Here is a 20,701-nt window from a genome sequence, read left to right on the forward strand (position 1 = left end):
GAGTCTGTAACCTGAAGCGTATGTAACCTGAAGCATCTGTAACCTGAGGTACCACTGTATATTAACAGAACAGACACATGAATGTGCAATGTTTTATTTACACTTCCACCCTGCAACAGGTTCCTAAGGTGTCTTACAAAATGCTTCTAAAAATGCCTCTTGGTTCCAGGTTGCCCTCAGCTTCCCTGCTGCTTTTGGCCCTCAGGTATTCCCTATTGTACTTGGAGGTACAGTGGGCAAAATGCTCAGTTTGGACATGTTAAGCTTCTATAGCTGGGCTTCCCTGGTGGGTGGGTATTTCGTTCAGTGGGTTTCCTGTAATGAATTAGCTTGGCATGAAAAGTTTGGCTTTGCTAACTTGCTGCAGTTTTGTAGCTGGGAGGTTTGGCTGCTTGCAACAAGAAAAGCCTCTTGGGCTACAGCGGAAGATGCTGGCCTGGCATAGCAACATCAATAAAAAATGGATTTCAGCTTCCTTCAACCAAAATAAGCAATCAAGCTGGCTGCTTTCACAAGCGGAATTAGAGCGAGTTCAAGTGTCACCCACGAAATCATTACTGCCAGCTAGCTGCCATGTTTAGCCACTTCTTAAAATAAATAGCTTGAGACATCAGCATTTCTTGCACTTTTATTCCAAAGCTGAACTTACATTCCTCTGTGATCCAGCCACCACTAGCCTGCAGGAGTTCTGGCATAAATTAAGTTATCCTCTTACTGTTGCACTCTGTATGTGTTAACATGCCATCATAAATGGCCCAGCAGCAGGCTTGGGTCCTCCCCGCTAACTTCAATATCAGTCTTAAGGGTTACAAAGCATTAGTTAGATCATGCTATTAAAAGCAGTTCTAATCATCAGTGTTTCATTTCACTGTTGTTGTTTTTTGTGACCCACTCAAGTTAAGCCATTTTTAATCTACATGAAAACAGAACCTCTCTAATGCTAAAAAGAACCCTCCACTTAATTTCAAGGAACAAATTGGTTGGTGAGGAAGAAACACATTTGTTTCCTCCACTGGGTCTGTGTGCTGTGAAGCATCAGTTAAGTGTTAAGAGGAACATCTAAATGGCACACAAATTTTGAGCAAGTTGATTATGATTTTTATGTGTGCCCATGGAATTTATACCATCTGGAATAGATAATGGTAATGACATGACACCAGTGTTTGCTGTCGTTGTTGAAGCAAATTAAAATCTATTTAGAAAACAATTTTATAATATAGGGCACATGGGTATGTGAAAAGCTAAGTCCTGAACCCAGTAGAAAATGAGAAGCATTCAGCTCAAAATAGTAAATATTTCCCTGGTATTTGGGTGTCTTGCTGAAAGGCAACTCGGAGCAGGAGTAAAATATCCAAAAAGTGCCAATGAAGTCTTGATTTTAAATTTAGAAGTCTATCCAACGTGTTTCAGGATTATTACACTCTTCTCCCCTTCTTTCCAGTTACCGTAAGTTTCTTTTCTGATGCTTTTCACTGAAAAGAGGTTCTCCTTCTCTTTTTCTTTTCTGCTGCAAACAGAACACACTGAGTAACTTGCTACAAGTCTCCTACAAGCACATTGTACACCCTGTGTACTGGTGAATCTCTTGTTTTCGTTTTTCCAAAGCAAGTTATTCAGATGACAAATAACAAATCTTAGTGTACATTGTACCTCTGTGAATACTTAAAATGCAGTTTTACACAGAACCATAACAAAGACTACCACATGGGTTGTATTGTGGATTATTTTATGTGAAATGCCTGGCAAAACATACCCCATATTCTAGAGGCCTTTCTGGCAATAGCACTAGCTTTATTAATGCTTATCTTGAGCTTGCAGTTCAAGGAAATTCTGGATGGGAGAGTGCTGGTGGGAAATATTGTGTATCATTGTAAGATCACCATAGTTTGCTGGTCAAAGGGGGGTTCAGCAACAGGAGGATGCCTATCTGTCATCACTCTATGCCCTCCCCAGGCTTGACAGGAGATGGGTCACTCCAAGCCAGTGGAACTAAAAACCACTTCCCCATCTCTTTTATTTACCCCAGTAGTTGTTCTTTTAGATGAAAGTCTTGTGCTTATCCAAGGAGGCGGTTATGATTTCAGGTCTGTTAGAACATCTACTCTTCAACACTTAGGACAGGCGCTTTATGTGCTGTTATTTCTGGCTGGGCACAGAGTTGGTTTATACTGCTCCCTTTTTTATCCATCTTGTAGAAGATGAATGGAATGTAGCCCGCTAGGGCTTGCTACTTCATTACTTCAGGTTAACAATTGTTCCCTTTTTTCCAGCAAAGCCAAGAGTTCCCACTTGGCAATCTGTGTGATATAAGAAGTTTGTGTCCTCTGAGCTAAAATGGCATGCAAAGTGACAGGTTACCCAGTGATGTTTCCAACTTAACATCTTCTTACACAATTTGATTAAAGTACATTTTCACAATTGTACAAAACTCTTGAATCAATTTTATTTTGCCTATTCTAGATAGCTTTTAAGTTTTCCTTAAGTTCAGCCAATTTCACTTTCGCTTAAAGAAAACTTGGCTCATTATTCTTGAAGCCCTGCAGGATTTCTTAAACTTGGGTCTCCAGCTATTATTAGACAACAACAACTATCATCCCTGACCATGGGTCCTGCTAGCTAGGGATGACAGCCCTAGAGTAGCTATGAAATGATTTCAGACTCACTTTGGTAGGTGAATAACCAGTACGACAAAGGCAAAGAGTTCATAACAAAGCAAACTTTAATGGATCCTGAGATCACTTGAGAATTCTCCTCCTATCTGACCATTTGAAGCCATCTCTCAGTTCACATACAGTTTTGCACAGAACAGTCCGTTCCAGTAGTCAAAGCACATGTTTTGCTTCCAAGGAGAAACATTGCAGTAACATTAAAGAAAAACAACACTTGACACATGGATAATGTCCATAAAATTCTGTAGTTCTGGGTTATATGTACATAGAATTTGAAGCATGGTACTCTAGTGTGTATAAATGTGTGAATGCTCAAGACTGTAAATTGAATGCCCCACTTATTTTCCAGAATTTACATATAACAGAAGAAAGGAGGAGTGGGGGATGGGTGGGGAGGGCAACAAAGCTCAACAAGTTTATTAGAAAAGTCTTCCTTCACAACATGTTCCTGAGTGTTTATCTGCCCACGAACTATTCCATGGGACTCCCCAAATAGTGCTTTTGAGAGCAACAACTGAAGGGACTATTTGAAGTGACTACATTTTGATCTTCGGTGTTAGAGGAATGGCAGTGCATGTGGCATGTTCCGCAGTCTCTGAATTCTGATGTGCCCTTAAATGTGTGGGGTGAGGGGGGGGCAGTTTATGACTATTACCTTGCAAAAAGCAAAACGGTTACAGGAGACTTAGAAAGGTGATCCCTAAGGCACTGTTTGCAACACTTAAGAGGGAGATGAGTGTGAGAAAACGGCTCACATTAAATAAAGTTTAGAAGGATCTGTGGAGGGGAATTTACATGTGAAGTTAAAACTCCCCCCCTTCTGCACAGGGCTTTTGTTGTCAATCCATTTAGCCACCTGTCCCATTATGTTAAAACAGGATCCCCGATACCGTGATCCGGATTGCAGGTGAAGGAAATGGTGATGGCGTAACGGGTGCCCCAGTGGACCTTTTCCACATGATGGAGGTTCTCGGAGCCAGAAGTGAAGAAGGAAACCCGGCCTGCAAAGAGAAGAACGTACAGTCAGGAGAGCGAAAGGATGCATGCTGTTTGCCCAGTGGCCAGTACTTAGGATACTGCTATCCCATGCCTACCCTGGGACATCTACAGATTTCAAGATTTGAATGCTATCCGAAAGCATGGTACCTGGTCCCCAAAGAACAAGATCATGCTACTTAAGATGCACACAGACAGACTGCAATATGAAAGACTGCTTTATTTAATGGATTTATTTATTTCCATATAACCATACTTTGTTCTGGAGGGCAGAGACATGCAGTAACACAGCTGCCATGGAGCACAAGGTCTAGTGAATGCTGCCGCTATGCAGATTACTAGTAACATTCAATCCCGGGTGTCAGAAAAAAAGATTTTTGGCTTCGTTCTTGAGTTCTACAGACCAAAGCTGTTTGACAGCCATTTCAATAGGGAATGCCACCCCTCTCTACCAAATGAGGGACCAAGCTTGCAGTAAGAAAACCCAGAAGTGTGCACTATACGGGATGTCTAAAGAGCCTGTTTATTTAATCGAAGGGCCCAGTAAAATAAAGAATCTGCCCTAGCCTACTGCATAGCTCACAATCATGGTGAGGCAGACAAATGGCCCCACTGCTATGGGATGCCCCCCACCCCTCTTGTGTGTCATCTCATGAGAGCACAAACATCATCCTAAAAGGGAAGCGCAGAAAGATAAAGGCTGCTGCTAGCACTGGTGCACCAGCCACAACTCAAGCCAGCTACTGAACTGACAACACATAGTGAGAAAACCCAGAGGAGCTTGCTCTGCACGAGTTCCCCCATTAGCTCCTCTGCTGAGCACACCAGCACTTTTAAAGACTGAAATATAAATAAACAGGAAAGCTGTCGTGAGTGCTGAGGCCATAATTAGGTTTATACACCAAATTCCCCCTGAGCTGAAAACATTTCTGCACGTAGGCAAGCGAGCACAGAGCACATGCACTTTCATAGCAGAACCTTCTCAGGTGCCCAATTTTGCCAATTAAAATGCACAATGTTTGAGATTCTTTTAAAAATTGCGGAAGTGCACAGCCAACATCTGAGAGTGGATTTCACACCTGGCTGTTTAAGCAAAGTTAACTGTTTAGAGTCAGTAGGGCCAAATCTTTCTGTACAATATGTTGTTGCTAGTACAGTGAATTTTTGAATGCACATTCAAGGATTTTAGTTCCATCTACTATTTGGGAAAACCCAGCAACCACAAAAAATAAAGAGCTGGCATGCTTGAACTCGGGATGTTGTTGCCGTTTTTGGTTTCAGACAATCAACCCACAAGAAACAAATGCCTGAACGGTGACAGAATTTGTAATTTCAGAAGAACTGCAAGTTTCTAAATTATCTGTTAGTTTACTTTCTTCACCAACGGATAGAAACTTTGCCAACTGGGAAGGAGGACTATATGGGTGAGGTAGGTGGCACAAGGCATATTGGACTTTCCAGGTACTTAAGAGTGGCATAAGCATTTGCCCAAATGAACATTGTACTGAGTAGTGGCCAGCTTTTTACTGACTCTTAGAACAAGGGCAGGTGTCTGGAGCTGCTTAAGCAAAGAAAATCTCTTTCCTAGGCAACAAAGGGCTGGGGGAACTCTCAAATGGCTGAAGTTGCATGATTGTAGCAGGAGTATCTGGTTTTAAGAAGTGCTCTCTGCCATGCTACTTGTAAAATGTCCAGCTATTCTTTCATTGCTTCAAAACAGTTTATGCCAGGGTTTTATTAACTACACTCTTGAGGACTTATTCACCTTCCAAAATAACAATTCCCTAACTATGAAATGCTTACTAACACACAAAATATAATGCCTATATTATACTAAACAAGATTTCAGTGCAATACTTCATTTTTTTTTTAAAAAATAAAATAAATATGGAGCTACAGTGTTTATTCAAGGACAGCAGCTTTTATATGGAACACGAGTTATTATTATTATTACTATTATTATTACTATTATTATTTAAATTTATATACTGCCCTATACCCACAGGTCTCAGGGTGGTTCACACAATATCAGAATATAAACCCACAAACAGTTTATGAATGTTCCTTGTCTTTGGAGAAGGTGAGACAAGCAAGCAGCTTTACTTTCTGCTAATTCATACTTTAAGATACATTAAAGTTTGGAACATTTTCAGCAAATGGCTTGGATCCCATTTTTTCAGGGTCAGAAACGAAAGGATCCCCCAACACCTCAAGCAGGCCAAAATGAATATTTACAATCACTATAGAAACTGAATGATTGCTTGAGGACAGAAGTGTGTTGCTAATGTGTAAGAAAAGGCAATTTGGCTTCAAACTTGGAAGCTGATACTGAAACCCCACAGGACTCCTGTAGCTCCTTAAAACGTAATTGCAAACACAATGAGCAGTGAGGTGCCTTATCCCCTTTCTCTCTATCACTCCCCCACGCCATTTATTATAGCAGAGGTCCCCAACCTTTTTTGGGCCTCGGGGCCACATTTGGAGAACTGCCATTGACAACACAAATAACCCATTTTAACAACAAAAAACGCTGGTGATGCTCAGAACCACTACCACCCTGCCTCTGGACAGGTAAGAATGCACATACACCAAAACAAATAAGAAGCAGGCAACCTCCAAAGAACCCCCCAAAGTCTGTCCTGCCTCTAGCCCAATAAAAGCCTCAATTATTATTATTTTTTAAGTGTTTTAAATATTGGGGAAAGCAGGGGGCCCTGATGGGCACTATGGGTAGGCATCTGATGGCACACTGGGGACTCCAGATCTATACTCTCTAGATATTTTGAAATTACCAGGACAACACAAATGGGTGCAATTTGTTGTTGCAGATAGAATTAGTAAGCTCCCCACCCCACACACCACCTCTAAGCATGCAGCTTATTTTGAATCTTGGACATTGTGATGTTTCAGCTTGTAAGCCTTGGTTATTCTTTGATTAATGGGGCAGATAATCAAATTGTGCATTCCAATGTTCAGATAACCCATGTTCTTGGGCTCCAGCTTCCATCAGCCCCAGTCAGCTGATGGGAAGGAAGATGAAGGCTTTCTCCTTACCCATTTTTCATTACAAAAGCAAGCTTTCCTATCGCTCCACAGTAATGGCAGGAGGAACAGTGCCCCTACTACATCCCTATTAAAAGGCCCAAGGGCCTCCCTTATACGTGGAGTTGAATTTCAGATACTTTGATAGCAAGCCTGTGCAGCGTACTTTAAAGAAGATCCTCCATAATGAAGCAATCAAAGGTTTGTTTTTTTAAGACCAAAATTCCAAAGCTAATCAAATTTAATAAAATATGCAATGAAATCATGCATCTGGTCATAATTGGGTGGTTGCAAACAGAAATGACAGAGTGCAAAACTAGATTCTGCAGCCACCAGTTTCATTTTTGCCTGTAGCTGTGAAGGATTATACAGGCAGTACTAAAAAAAATAATATCAAAACAAGCTGAAGGTCTTCTTGTCACTTCTGGCTGATAAATATTTACCAAGAAAGCTACTAGATCATTATCACTCTGGAGAATTCATCGTAATATGTGGTTGCTTCAAAGCACAACAAAGCTACAAACTTGAAAAGGGTAAGATATACTGTTGTTTATTATTATGAGTTTACCTATAATGTAACTTAATGGATTTTGCATGAAGCCGTGCTAAGATGTGGCTTTACAAAGAGCTTGAAAGGCAAAAATGCTGCTTTATTATCAAACATCCTGCATCCTAAGGAGAATTATCAGTTGGTGCTTTGAAACCTCAAGCATCAAAGAAGGGAAACTGAACAGCTGGAGGAAGGCCACTTTGTCAGATCTGTACACAGTTCTTCCTCCCAGGATAACAACATCTAATTCAACTATAATGATAACTTTAGCACATACACACATGCTGTAACAGCCATAGCTTCTCCATAACCATAGGAAATGTCTTATTTGATCAAGTGCTGATAATAAGTAATGTCTATCGTCTTACAAAACTACAATGCCCTGCTGAGAAGGATGACTGTAAAACTAGTTTAGGACTACAGTGTGTAGACACTTCACAGCATGCTACGGTATCTATGGTAAAATACACATTGGACTTCTCTAAACATGCTGGTATGGTTTGTAATCTTCTACTCCCTTCTAGTGACTAAAGTTTTGTAAAAGACGCTGGATTCAATAAGGCTGGAACTGCTATGGAAACAAAACCGGTTTCCTACGCATCTGTGGCACCGCAGCTGGTTAGTAAAACATGCAGCTACCTTTCTGGCAAACTGAATTTCAAAGTGGTAAAAGTGCTTCTTGCATTGGTACCAGCAACAGGCCAGTGTGAAGTATTGTACAAGTCTGGAATAGCTTTTAGCAGATTAATACAAAGGCTTCCGAGTTCCTCGCTTGACTTCACTTGCAAGCTGTAGGCTAACTCAATGGTGCCAAAGTACCGACAAAAAACAACACTAATGCCTATCCATGATCATTAACAAAAGTTAGTTGCACATAAATCCCACTGAAATCAATGGGTCAAATTAGCAGCAACAAGCTTTAGTTCTATAAAGCATGACTACCTTAATCAGACTGAGTCCAGTGTCTGCTACAAAACCCTTCCAAACACCCTTCTGAGAGAGAGGACATTATTGTGTTCTTTCCCATATTGCCAAATCTTTACAAATAATTCCTGGCCATTCCACTTTGACACAATAGTACCTGCTTTTCACTTTAGAAAGCGTATTTTTGCTTTCGAGGAAGAGAATCCAGGTAAATGTGTGTAACAAAATATAGTCACATTCAGGGTTCTTATTAGTTCACGTATATCCATTTTGGAGTATTCGCCAGAAGCTTTTGAGCTGACAAACCCCAAACATCACATTCAGGTTATCAAGCAGCCCCCAGTTCTTTCAATATTAAATCCACAGGGTATTCCGGAGAACATGAATACAAACCACTACTCAAAGATCTTACTTTTTTTTATAACAGCAGAAGTGTCTGGAGAAGAAAATGTTGCAACTGCAGATTGCTTGAGAGAACAGTGAAGTAAGAATACATTGTATATTATTCTGAACTAGACACCTGTCTTTGTAACAAAATATTCAAATCCTACACCCAAGGAAAGTATCAGAAATTAAGGATAAGTGAAAGTTTATGAAGCAATTCACAAGCAAAAAACATACACATCATTTTGTATACAATCTCTATCTACAGCTTCACTGGGACACGGGTGGCACTGTGGGTTAAACCACAAATATCCAGGTTTTTGCAATACTCCTAATTGTCCACATCACATGCAAGTGGAATTGGTGCTGATGTCAGATATCTAAAAATCACTGATTAATCCAAGTCTCTTCAATTCATCACTTCCCAAATTTTGCATGTGCGTGCTTACTCCTGCCCTTCACCAGTCAATTATGAAGTAGTTAAAAGTACAAATACTATAAAACCTATTAACACAAACCACAAAATAGCACCGTATAAGCACCGTATCTAATTAACTCACAGCAACTTAAAATAATTAAAAACAACAAAGTGAGTACCAGGAGAGCTTCCTTTAATAGGAATATGTGAATATTCAATATGCGAAGTACATCTTCATTCCACCAGGTTCTCTTATAATATTCCTAGAGCTGGGCTTTTAAGTAACTATTACATTGTCCTAATTTCAATGTATTTTAATTAGAGATCTCTTAAAAGTTTAAGAAATGTGTCATCCACATGAATACTGCTAATGCCCATAAAAGAACTAAATCAGTCGTATTATTCAAAATAATTAGTTTTTAATTTGCATGGTTCTTTTATTGTCTATAATTATTCTAAAACATGTTTTTAACCTTTTAATGAATCAATCACAACTGAACTGAAAAAATTATCAAGACAATGAACCACAATTTCACAAATTTGCACCTAGCTCCAAGCCCTGTATATTAGGGTCAAGCAGGTTTCCAAAAAATATTCCAACTTCCCAAGAACTACATTCCACAACGGTTGGTTTGGTTTATTTAAAGCCACAAATACATATCATGGTAGTTATTTTGCAACCTTTCAGATGTATCTACTAAGGAAATCCTTTGCCTTTTTGTTTGTAAAGTCATCCACCAAAGTAATCCCATCTGCACAAGGAATTCCATCTGTGCAAAAAACCTTTCTTTCCCATCTCCCTGCATCCCACCGATCAGCTGCAGGTGGTTGGGGGAACCCCAAAACTGTTTGGTGAGGCTCAGGGAGAGGAAGTCCCATTGCACAGATGCTAGTTCTTCTGCTAACAGGATGGATTTATTGGATACAGCCTATTATTACAACAAGCAGATAAAGTTCTATATTTGAAAAAATGTATATAGTTCACTCTCAAAAACATGTCAGTCAGAAGTAACACTGATGTCTATCAGAAGGAAGCCTACTGATTTCATCAGCAGTAATACAGCAGATGTAAACAATGGATATGTACATATCCCAGAAAAACATATGTAAGACATGTGTATTTATAGATACTTCTTCATAAGCAACAAGCTAACTCAAAACTATTATTCACACTACTGGGAGAAAGAGTATTGAAACATATCCAATATGTACTATGCAGGACGAGTTTAATTAATCCAATTATATTTGCATAAGTACTTTCTGTTCCTGAAAAAATAATTCAATAAATCTTGCACCACATAAGACAATGAATCAAACTCTACTTCTGTGTTCTTAAACTAATTTTAAACTGTCTATAGAGAACCCAACAACAACAAGAGGTCACAGTGACTGAACTTTAGAATGTTGAAGCTGGATTCAGACCCAGAAACCAGCTCCATGGGTTCAGAGGTGCTCAGCTGAAAGGAGCACTGGAAGCTGCTGAAGTCTACTCCAGCTTGGATTAAAATTCAAACCGGAGAAAATTTCTCAGTTTGTGCCCTAGTTTAAATGGCTGCACCTGACAAAACTGCTCCTGGGCAGCAAAAGCCCATTATTTCAGTAGACCACGTTGCCACAAGAATCTCTTTTGACTAATTGGCATTTCAGTAATCCTATTTTAGTATTCCTCCCGAAGAAACGGAACAAATCCTGAAGATCGTTTGGAAAGCACCATTGCGATTTTACTCAACTCCCACACTGGCCTGTTATCCTGGTGGAAAGGAACTATTTTACATCGTTTAAAAAACTGTTCTGAATCCAAAGACCTAATTAATCAGAAACAAGTTTCTATTTCTATAGGAACCATAATCACTGACAGAAGTAGTTGTATCCAGCAAAGGTCAGGGTGTCAAAAGATCAGACTAATTACCCAAAGTCTCTTCACTCCCATGCTGCAGGAAAAAAATTTAAGAGTCCTCCACCTCGTCTTCTTCCTTGCAGCCTCCCCTTCCCATTTCATTTCCCCCACTTCAGATAACAACCTCATCCTAGTTACAGGCTCATTCTACTGCCACCGATGGGCAGTGCTATTAACCTAAGTATGCATGGCTGAGCTCTTCGATACATGAAGGTATCTCTCCCTTGAAATGCCTTGCAGAAAATTAATTTGAGAGTACAGCCATCTGTAATGGTTTTGCAAGAATGCCCTTTTGCTGCATATCTAGGTGTGCAAGAACCACCTGCAAGAAAAAGGATTCAAATTTGCAGCCCATAAGGTCATTGCCCTACTTGGAACATCTTGGCCAGGTAAGACACAGAAGGTTTAGAAAATCCTGTCGTGCTTGGAAAAAGAGGCAGCGTTTCCTTTCATTTGTATAGTAGCTTGGAGGACCAAAGGGTAGGCTGCTGGAGCCATCTAATTCAGCATTGTGCTCTCACAGTAGCCAACCATACGGATGTGGGAAACCCAGCAAGCAAAATATGAGCACAAGAGCATTATTCCCTCCTGTGGTTTCAAGCAACTGGTGTTCAGAAGCATTGCTGCTTCCAACTGTGAAGGTAAAGCATAGCCATCATGGTAAGACTCCTCCTGTTTCTTGCCTTCTCCTTAAAGGTAAAGGACCCCTGACTGTTAAGTCCAGTCGCGAATGACTCTGGGGTTGCGGCGCTCATCTCGCTTTACTGGCCGAGGGAGCCGACGTTTGTCCGCAGACAGTTTTTCCGGGTCATGTGGCCAGCATGACTAAGCCACTTCTGGGAAAACCAGACCAGCGCATGGAAACACCGTTTACCTTCCCGCCAGAGTGGTACCTATTTATCTACTTGCACTTTGACGTGCTTTCAAACTGCTAGGTTGGCAGGAGCAGGGACCGAGCAACGAGAGCTCACCCCGTCGCAGGGATTCGAACTGCCGACCTTCTGATCAGCAAGCCCTAGGCTCTGTGGTTTAGACCACAGTGCCACCCGCGTCCCTGCCTTCTCCTTAACAGAGTGCAAATAAAGAAAAATCTCTGCCCTGGTGCTCCCTCAAGCCCTCCACACAAGCCAGAGGACTTAGAAAAGCCCAGCAGTTGGCAGTGAAGACAAAAAGGCTTAGCTAGCAAGCCAGGTTGATATTTTGGGGCCGCTGTTAAAGCCCATTGACTTTAGCGTTAAATATTCCCTGTAGATCATGAGGAACAGCACTACAGAGTCCAGTTTCCTTTGAACAAGTGAGCACTAGAGACTTGTGGGGCTGGTTCAGATGTTCTTTTGTAAACCATACAAAAGAATTTGCTTTAAAATGATAGAAAGTGCTTTAAAAACAAATCTCATTTTGTTCAACTGCTATTTTAATCAAGACAAGATGGTTCAATTTACTTTTCTATTTTCCATTTCTATAGTACCTTTCAAAGGACTACACAAAATATGTGATGTTGGGATTGTCTTACCTATATAGAATCACAGAATTGTAGAGATGGAAGGAACCCTGAGGATCATCTAGTCCACCCCCCCTGCAATGCAGGAATAGGCAGCTGTCCCATACGGGGATCAAACCTGCAACCTTGGCAGTATCGGCACCAAGCTTTAACCAACAGTCAATGCACCAGTTTTTGCATGTTGACATAGCCTTTCCCAGGTTTTCCTTCCAACAGCAGAGAATAACTTGTTATAACTGTAAGTTTAAATAAGTATTTAAACATGTAGACTAAAAAGTCAAAATGAAGTGAATGAGCAGAAGCATTCAGCTTACAAAAGCGATTAAACTCACCAAGGACAGAAGGCTTTGCTGTTGGAATGAATAGCGAAATGTGCAGATAAAAGATTAGTGTTAATGTCTGTCTATACAAGAACACTTACAGATAACCTCCGAAACAGAAAAATGTGCTACATAAACATGAGTCATCAATGGGATGAACAGGACACAAAAGCTGGTGCTCTTGAAGGTTGTGAGTATTGTTTCCAGGGGACTAGAAGGAACAGCAGTGTTCTTTGGAAAGACCTTGTGTGTACTTAGGCAACAGCTTTCACAAAATAGTTTGGCCAGCTCATGGGATCGCCAACACAACCCTGGAAGCATGCATGTGCCTGCAGTTCCATCCATTCCCACCTCACCACACATACACACATACACCCTGCCTGTACACGACACCCTTCACTGGCATTTTGTTTAGTCGTGTCCGACTCTTCGTGACCCCATAGACCAGAGCACGCCAGGCACTCCGGTCTTCCACTGCCTCCCGCAGTTTGGTCAAACTCATGCTGGTAGCTTCAAGAACATGGCATTAGACAAAGTTTTTTGAGGGGTTTAACAGCTGGGAAGGAGTCAACATTCTCCTCCACAGCTGCACATTCAGCAATCACACTTGATGTGCAATATTTCTTGGAATACCATCTTCATAAATTTTCTGTAGCATCTTAGACTGCTTCTCTTCCACTACCACTCTCAATGGCATTTTACAAAAAGTAGCAATTGATGAGATAACGGCCCCACATTTACCCCTGCAAAGACAAAAAATAAGGACTTGAGCCTCCTATCACCAAATTAGAACCATATTTCTAAAGAGTGAACCATAATCAAAGGCACCAAAACAGATGCTCAGCATAATCAGCTCAGAGTGGAAACAACCAGATATATAGGTTATGTGAGTGTAACATATGTAAGATTCAAGTATGAACTACTGGTAGTTATACAGTGAAGATTAACTCTAACCTGCTCGGGGTTCTACAGTCCTATTTGCCCCTTCATCCATAAAGACAAACCGTCCGCCTCCAAAGTCTTCTGTGTAGTCTGAGAGGTAAAGCAACGACGTGTAGTCAAAAGAGCCGTAGGTCACCTAGGAAGAAAAAACACCAAATAAAAATATCCAGTCCCATAGGGGTTTCTCTGTGCAAGTTTGAGGATCTTGGGAGTTATCATCACCACCACTGATTTATTAACTGCCTTTTAACAAGCAGGCAATTTACTCTTATTAAAAAGTGTTTAAATGGGGGGGGGGGGACACCACACAAATAAATTTAAAACAAGACTAAAAGACTTGCAAAACAGACAAAAGTTCTTCTAGGGATATTATACTTAAACAACAACTTAAGGCGAAGAACATCTCAAACTGGTTTGTAATTGTATTTGTAAATAAATAAATATTTGTAGATATCTATTTCTTGAGAACCAATCTTGTCCAACTCTGTTGGATCGCATCTCTCAGAAGAAATGGATACGACTTTGAGCTCCCACACCCCTGTGGAGACATATCTAGAATCCTAGAACTGTGCAGCTATATAGCAGGGTCTCAGACTGTTATCTAGACAAATCACTTTGTGGAATTTTCTGCATCATGCTGGCCCCATGTCAATACCTCAGCCAAACAGAACTAAAATAAACGCAGCTAGGAAATGTACCTTCGTATAGCAGATATAGATCCAAAAGGTAACTAATTTTCACTTCCTTTTTCCAATATTTAAAATCAGAAAGTTTCATTTTGTGACATTTCTTTTACAAGTATTGGGATATCAGCAACACTCGATTCTGCTGGTCCCCACAAAGAATTTGTGCATTCCTATCCTTTTACTACTTCATCTTTGCAACATTGCTGATTATTCTTTTGATCTGATAAACACTTTCCCCATTTGACAAGCATTTACTAACTGAAACAGAGTGGGCGAACTGTATTTACAATTACTGTTAAAGCAAGCTTGAAATCGTCCTAAGGAAGAAAATCCATTCATTGTGCCATCTGAAATGACGCCTTTCAAATCCCCTGCAACATTTTCCCTATAGGTCATGGTTGGCAACCTCTTATAAAACGCTGTATTATTCAATGTTATTGGAGCACTTTAAATGGATTTCTGAGCAAACAACAGAATGTTTCCCTTAGAAATTGATTTTTACTTCAGCATAGGTCACAGTTTCATATTTCAGATATGAGAGGACCTTTTGAACGTGACTGATGCAATGTAAAATAATGTTTTGTTAATTTGCTAGAGCAGGCATAGGCAAACTCGGCCCTCCAGATGTTTTGGGACTACAACTCCCATCATCCCTAGCTAACAGGACCAGTGGTCAGGGATGATGGCAGTTGTAGTCTCAAAACATCTGGAGGGCTGAGTTTGCCTATGCCTGTGCTAGAGCCTCGCCCACAAAATAAACAAGAACTTTCATTCATGTCAGGATTTAGAATTCTATACCAAAACCCCAAATTCCCTGAGTCCCAACCCTAACCTTTAAAAACAAATACCAGGAAATATATTTAGCGTTGCCAAGATACCACCACACAATTCTGGGAGGGAAACACAGAAGAAATAAGTTCCTCAGGTGAAAATCAAGGGAGATTTGAAAGGCTAACTTGAAAATTCATGGGGGGGGGGGCATTCCATGAACCAGCATATGCTTTTTGGGATTACTCTACTATGTTATTTATTTGGTGGAGCAAAGGGACAGACAGCGTGGGGAGGAAAAACAGGAAAAGTGGGAGACACGTTTACTGTCTGTCTAGGGCTCCAACAGATGGAAAAGTGACTCAACAACACGCAGTGACTACATCATTCAAAAGAAAAAACAGAGATACGCCAGTCACTAAATTTCTGCTACTAGACTGTCCAACACAACTATTGTGCTAAGTAAAGCAGGAATGGGGAACTCCTGGCTCCCCAAAGGTTGTTTGGCTCCAACACACATCAGTCCCAGCTAATGTGGCCAACCGTCAAGGATTATGGAAGTCATTGTCCAAAAAGCATATGGAAAGCCACAGGTTCACCATCACTGTGTTAAAGTGATACACCCCGATTTATTTTTCACAACATGAAACAGTGGGGGGGGGGGAATTCAGGAGAGAAAACCCAGTACCTGTAGAATCAGTTAACTTTTCTAAGGATTTAACACTGCTTAGAAAGCTACTTTCACACAGTTGTAAAATATAAACCCAATAAAATCACTTTAAAGACAAGGAAGTTTATAAACACTGGTGTTATTCAAAGGAGGAGCGACATTTTGCAAATACTAAATCGGGGTGCATGTTCTGTACACAAACATACATGCCTAAGTTTCAAGATTTCTTGTAGCTGTAATTTATTTTCCTGGAAGTTCTTACATAAGTACAAAACAGTTTGCCTGTTGGCCTGTTATCTTTCAGTTTCTGTTTTGGCCCTTTTGCTTGCTTGTTTTTACAGCTACAGCCACAGACGACCAAGTATGGTAAGCCTTAACTGCTCGTGTATTACACAAATTTACAGTCCCCACTATACAGAAACATAAAAAGCTAAAAAGTGGGTTTTTCCCCAATCTTACTGCTAATGAAGGACAAAGAGTTACAAATGTTGAAATCCATGTGATACAGCAATCTGAGTTTATTTAGCAGATTCTCATCTGGAAGGATTATGAAAATCCAGCAGAATGTATGAAACAAACCAGACAAGCAAGACCAATGTGGGCAGGAAGAATATATGATTTGGACAAGGAACACTTGGGTTCAAATCTCTGCTAAAGAATTAATTTGCTAAGTTTATCAACTGGAAAATGGAATTAACAATTTAGCAATTTAGATCCTATACACATTTACTCAGGAGTTAAACTCAGTGAGAGTTATTTCTATGTAAACATACTTGGAACTGAAGTATTAATCACAATAACTTGCTGTAGTAATGCAGTAATTACTGTTCTAGTGTCTACATTTACTAAGACAATAGCACACTATAATTAAAGAACAGATATGAAGGGTTATTGGAGTAGAAGGGGGGGAAACCCACTTACCTTATCAATATGTGGGTGCCAGTATTCATCATGAGCTGTCTTGGCTTCTGAGTTGTTTATTCTAGAGAAGAAGGTTGGCTTCGTCAAATACATGGAAGAGGAGCTGATACCAAAAGTGAGAGCTATTTTTTGTTGGATTCTCTGCCTCACATCACTGCAAAGGAGAAAACAGCATCTTAAGTGACTGGGACGCTGTACAATGGCACAGGACTCAACAGTATTTTCTCTCTATAATAATACTTAAGCATTTATACAGTGTTTTCAAAGTGCTTCATGTACATATTCTCAGGAATCCTTAAAAAAAAACCTCTGTCTGATGCAGTCCACTAATATTATGTATTGCAAATGGTGAGCTGAGAGTGTGTGGCCTGCATGAAATCACCTAGTGAGTCCTCAGCAGAGGCAAGATCAGAATCAGACTTCCTGATCAGTACTCAGCCATCAAACGACATCGTTGTCTATACAGTGGTACCTCAGGTTAAGTACTTAATTCGTTCCGGAGGGCCTCCCGCTGCCAGATCACAATTTAACCCGAGGTACCACTGTACTGACATGAGGACTCCTGAGAAAAGTGAAGCTGAGTCCTGCAACAAGATATTGCATTGTATCCCCACTACCATCTGACTAGGTTGCCCCAGCCACTCTGGGCAGCTTCCAGCACATACAAAAACATAATAAAACATTAAACATTAAAAACTTCCCTATACACGGCTGCCTTCAGATGTCTTCTTCTAAAGGTTGTATATTTACTGATCTCCCTGACTTCTGATGGGAGGGCACTCCACAGGGATTGTTGACCTGCTCTCAGCTATGCTACAGAACCACCACTCTATGACCAAACAGGGATACTACAAATTCCAGCCCACCCAGCATCAGGTGACGCAAGGAACCAAAAGGCTCCCATCTGGCTCTAACAAAGCAGCAGACTCCGGCTGAGATCCTCTGACTGAGCAGCTCATCACTCAGAAATAGACTAAACTGCTTTTCTAGCTGCATTGTCATTTGCTCAGCCACCTTTGGATATATTCTCTGGCCTTCCTGACCTGATTGCAAGTGTGGCAGTTCATCTGTGTGCCTACATTTATTCACTCTGCACTGGATAAGCTAGTAGAAGAGTTTCATTCAAAATAGGTAGAGAAGTTGCTCTACATTAAAGAGCTCAGGATGCAGAAAGGATACCTCTTCCTAATGCCTATTACTGGGATAACATTAGATTCAGCAGATCAAAGGAAAAAAGAAGAATATGCTGACTTTTAATAGACTTAAGCCCAGCAAGGCTCTATACCTGGTTATCTGGCAAGCTGTCTCTTTACTGGAAAAAAGATAAGCAAAAATGTTGCTTCTGACTGTCCTAAATTTCCTTCAGTGAAAAATTTAGAAGCAAATAGCCAGTGCAGTAGACCCACATATTTGCACATGCACAGCTTGCTATACCTGCTGTACAGGTACCCTGACGTGATGACCTTCAGAAAAGTTTAAGGCTCATCTTATCAAGCTGGCTTATGCTGGTACTGCTTGGCTTGCATATTTTTTTGGAGCAAGACAGAAAGACTTCCAGAAGATATTTTCGACCAGCATACCTGGTGGGAATAACAGGACCCAGAAGGGAAATATGGCCAGCTTCCAAGCTGCACATGAGTTATTATAGTAATACGGTTTCCATCTGTCACCAAAATGCCACTTTCCTATTTCTTAGGTCTACCAGCCAAGGAAAATGGAAGCTCATTCAGAAGGAAAGCTATTTTTACCCAAGCAAATCAGTTTTTTAAAGTCTCAGGTATTTTATTTCAATAAGTGTTGCAGCTCATTTTGAAATCTTGCTCGGTGACGACAGCTTCTGTGCGCACTGTCTATCTCTGAAAAAAATCAATCCAGCCATTCAGGTAGACAATAAGCCTCTTTTGCTGCTGTTCCCTTGAGCTATCATTCTACAGACCCACCCACCAGCTGTATTGTATTGAGAACTCCTTTAAGAATTTATCCTGCGCTCTATGCAAGAATACTTCTCATTATACCTATAATGAAATGGCACTCCCTAATGCAAACCATTTTCATTTGATATGATGAAAATGTATTTTAATATCAACCCATGATTCTGATGTTATGATTTTTCTGGCTATTCAAAGTATAAACCTTTTATTGCATCAGATATACTAAAATGTAGCTTCTGATAATGTAAAAAAACAAACAATGCGCTGCAAGCAAAGGGTGGTATTCAACAACATTTTGAGTAGTCTCATTGAAATTAAGGTATCTAATAGCATTGTGTTCATTTATTTCAATGGATCTACTCTGAATAAAACTTAGCTGAGTAACGCCCTAAATAATTACACTGAATTCATTAAAGTGGTTGGTTTTAAACCAAAAGCATCCCTCCTCCTTACTACGTGAAGCTGTTCAGTACTATAACCAGTCCAAGCATTACCCACCTTAAGCATAACACAAGAGAGAAATCAAGCTATATTTCATCACCACAAGTAGCTGCTCTTTTAACAGAGTTTAAAATACACATTCACTAGTTCGGAATGTCAGCACTACTTCACTGCCAGAAAATGCCTGGAATGCTCAGCAGTGCTGCTTCTTAATGAGCCCTCAACAAGGTGTTATTTTTGTGAGTTTGTTTTTTTAAGTCCTTCATAGCTTAACACAAGTAAGTCATGATGAAGAGTGTGTTTAGCATAAACCTTAAGGTATGCGAGACACTGGGAGAAAAGTGTTGCCATTGGGAAAAAAAAGATTCAGCAGAGAAAGCCTGCAGGTTTTCTGTGGCAGACAAACATTTTCTTCTACACAGTCTAGATCAGGCATAGGCAAACTCGGCCCTCCAGATGTTTTGAGACTACAACTCCCATCATCCCTACCTAACAGGACCAGTGGGCAGGGATGGTGGGAGTTGTAGTCCCAAAACATTTGGAGGGCTGAGTTTGCCTATGCCTGGTCTAGATTCAATAGCGGTAGTTTTGCTTCTGTTAAGTAGCACACCACCACCACAAAATACACAAGTGCCATGAAACACAAAGGCAGAGATCCAAGTTGGATAACTAGAATGAGCAGGGACAGTGGCTGTCTACAGTAAACAGGTGAAGCTAGGTTTCTGGCTTCCTGCTAACCACAGCAATTTAACTGGGAACTAGTCTAGGAAACCTCTGCTCTGTCATCCGCCCTCACCCCTCCTCTACCAGGAGTAAAACTGCCATTTTCCCACCTCAGTATGAAAGACCATGAATAGTGCTGACCCTTACTCCTGATTTTTTATTCTAAATTATTAAATCCATTGTACAAATCCACAATAAATTTAACATTACTAGCTTCTTTTTTTAATGGCACCCTGTAGATGTGAAGCGTGGTTGAATTGTCTCTGTCTTTTGTCAATGAACAGAGCTAATATGATAGGGTAGAGAAGTACAGATACCATTGTACAATGCAGAAGACATTCCGGTGAGCTCACATTTAGAATAAAGCATCCTTTTGGGGTCACATATGCCTGAGAAGGATTAATTCAAGGTCATGCATGTAGAACGAAGAACTAGACGGTTGAAAGGAGTAGAACAATTTTTCTTGCGAGCAGAGCTCTTAAGAAAGTTGGAGCCTTTCAGCTTGTTTTAGAAGTGGTAGCACAAATGAGGGAGGCAAGATAAAGGCAGCTATGGGTAAAATATGACAATATATTAACATGATTTTGGTTAGGAAATAGAAGAAAGTGCCTAAATCTTAGAGATGTCCAATGGAACAATAGTAGGGGGTTAAAGAACCTTACTAGAACCTTACTAGGTTCCTTACTAGAACCTTACTAGGCTGGCCAAATAAGTATATGAAGAATGCAACTGCTTTGCTGAACACTTAATTATGGCCAAAATAGCTTTCCTCTTCTCTGCGTGAAGTCTGGGGTTTCCTCCTCGCTACCCCTTCCTCTAGCCTAGGGCAACTAGAGACAGGATGTTAGGCTATGCGGAGATCAACCCATTAAAGTTTCCTTGGGGTAACTTGATGAATGGGTTGTGCTCACACAAGAC

At 40.5% G+C, this 20,701-nt stretch overlaps 1 protein-coding gene across 1 annotated transcript in view; it reads right to left on the bottom strand.

The window, feature by feature from the left end:
* Nucleotides 1–2,701: 2,701 nt before the first annotated feature.
* Nucleotides 2,702–20,701, bottom strand: part of OGFOD3 (2-oxoglutarate and iron dependent oxygenase domain containing 3) — a 38,552-nt gene continuing 20,552 nt past the window's right edge. The window contains exons 7-9 of the mRNA XM_028717068.2: nt 16,689–16,842; nt 13,656–13,779; nt 2,702–3,670 (exon numbers count right to left, since the gene is read on the bottom strand). Of these exons, the coding sequence (XP_028572901.1) occupies nt 3,534–3,670; nt 13,656–13,779; nt 16,689–16,842 (415 nt within the window). The 3' untranslated portion in view covers nt 2,702–3,533. The remainder of the gene's footprint in view (nt 3,671–13,655; nt 13,780–16,688; nt 16,843–20,701) is intronic.

This window comes from Podarcis muralis, chromosome 2, assembly GCF_964188315.1.
Source record: "Podarcis muralis chromosome 2, rPodMur119.hap1.1, whole genome shotgun sequence".
In the NCBI taxonomy this organism is placed as follows: Eukaryota; Metazoa; Chordata; class Lepidosauria; order Squamata; family Lacertidae; genus Podarcis; species Podarcis muralis.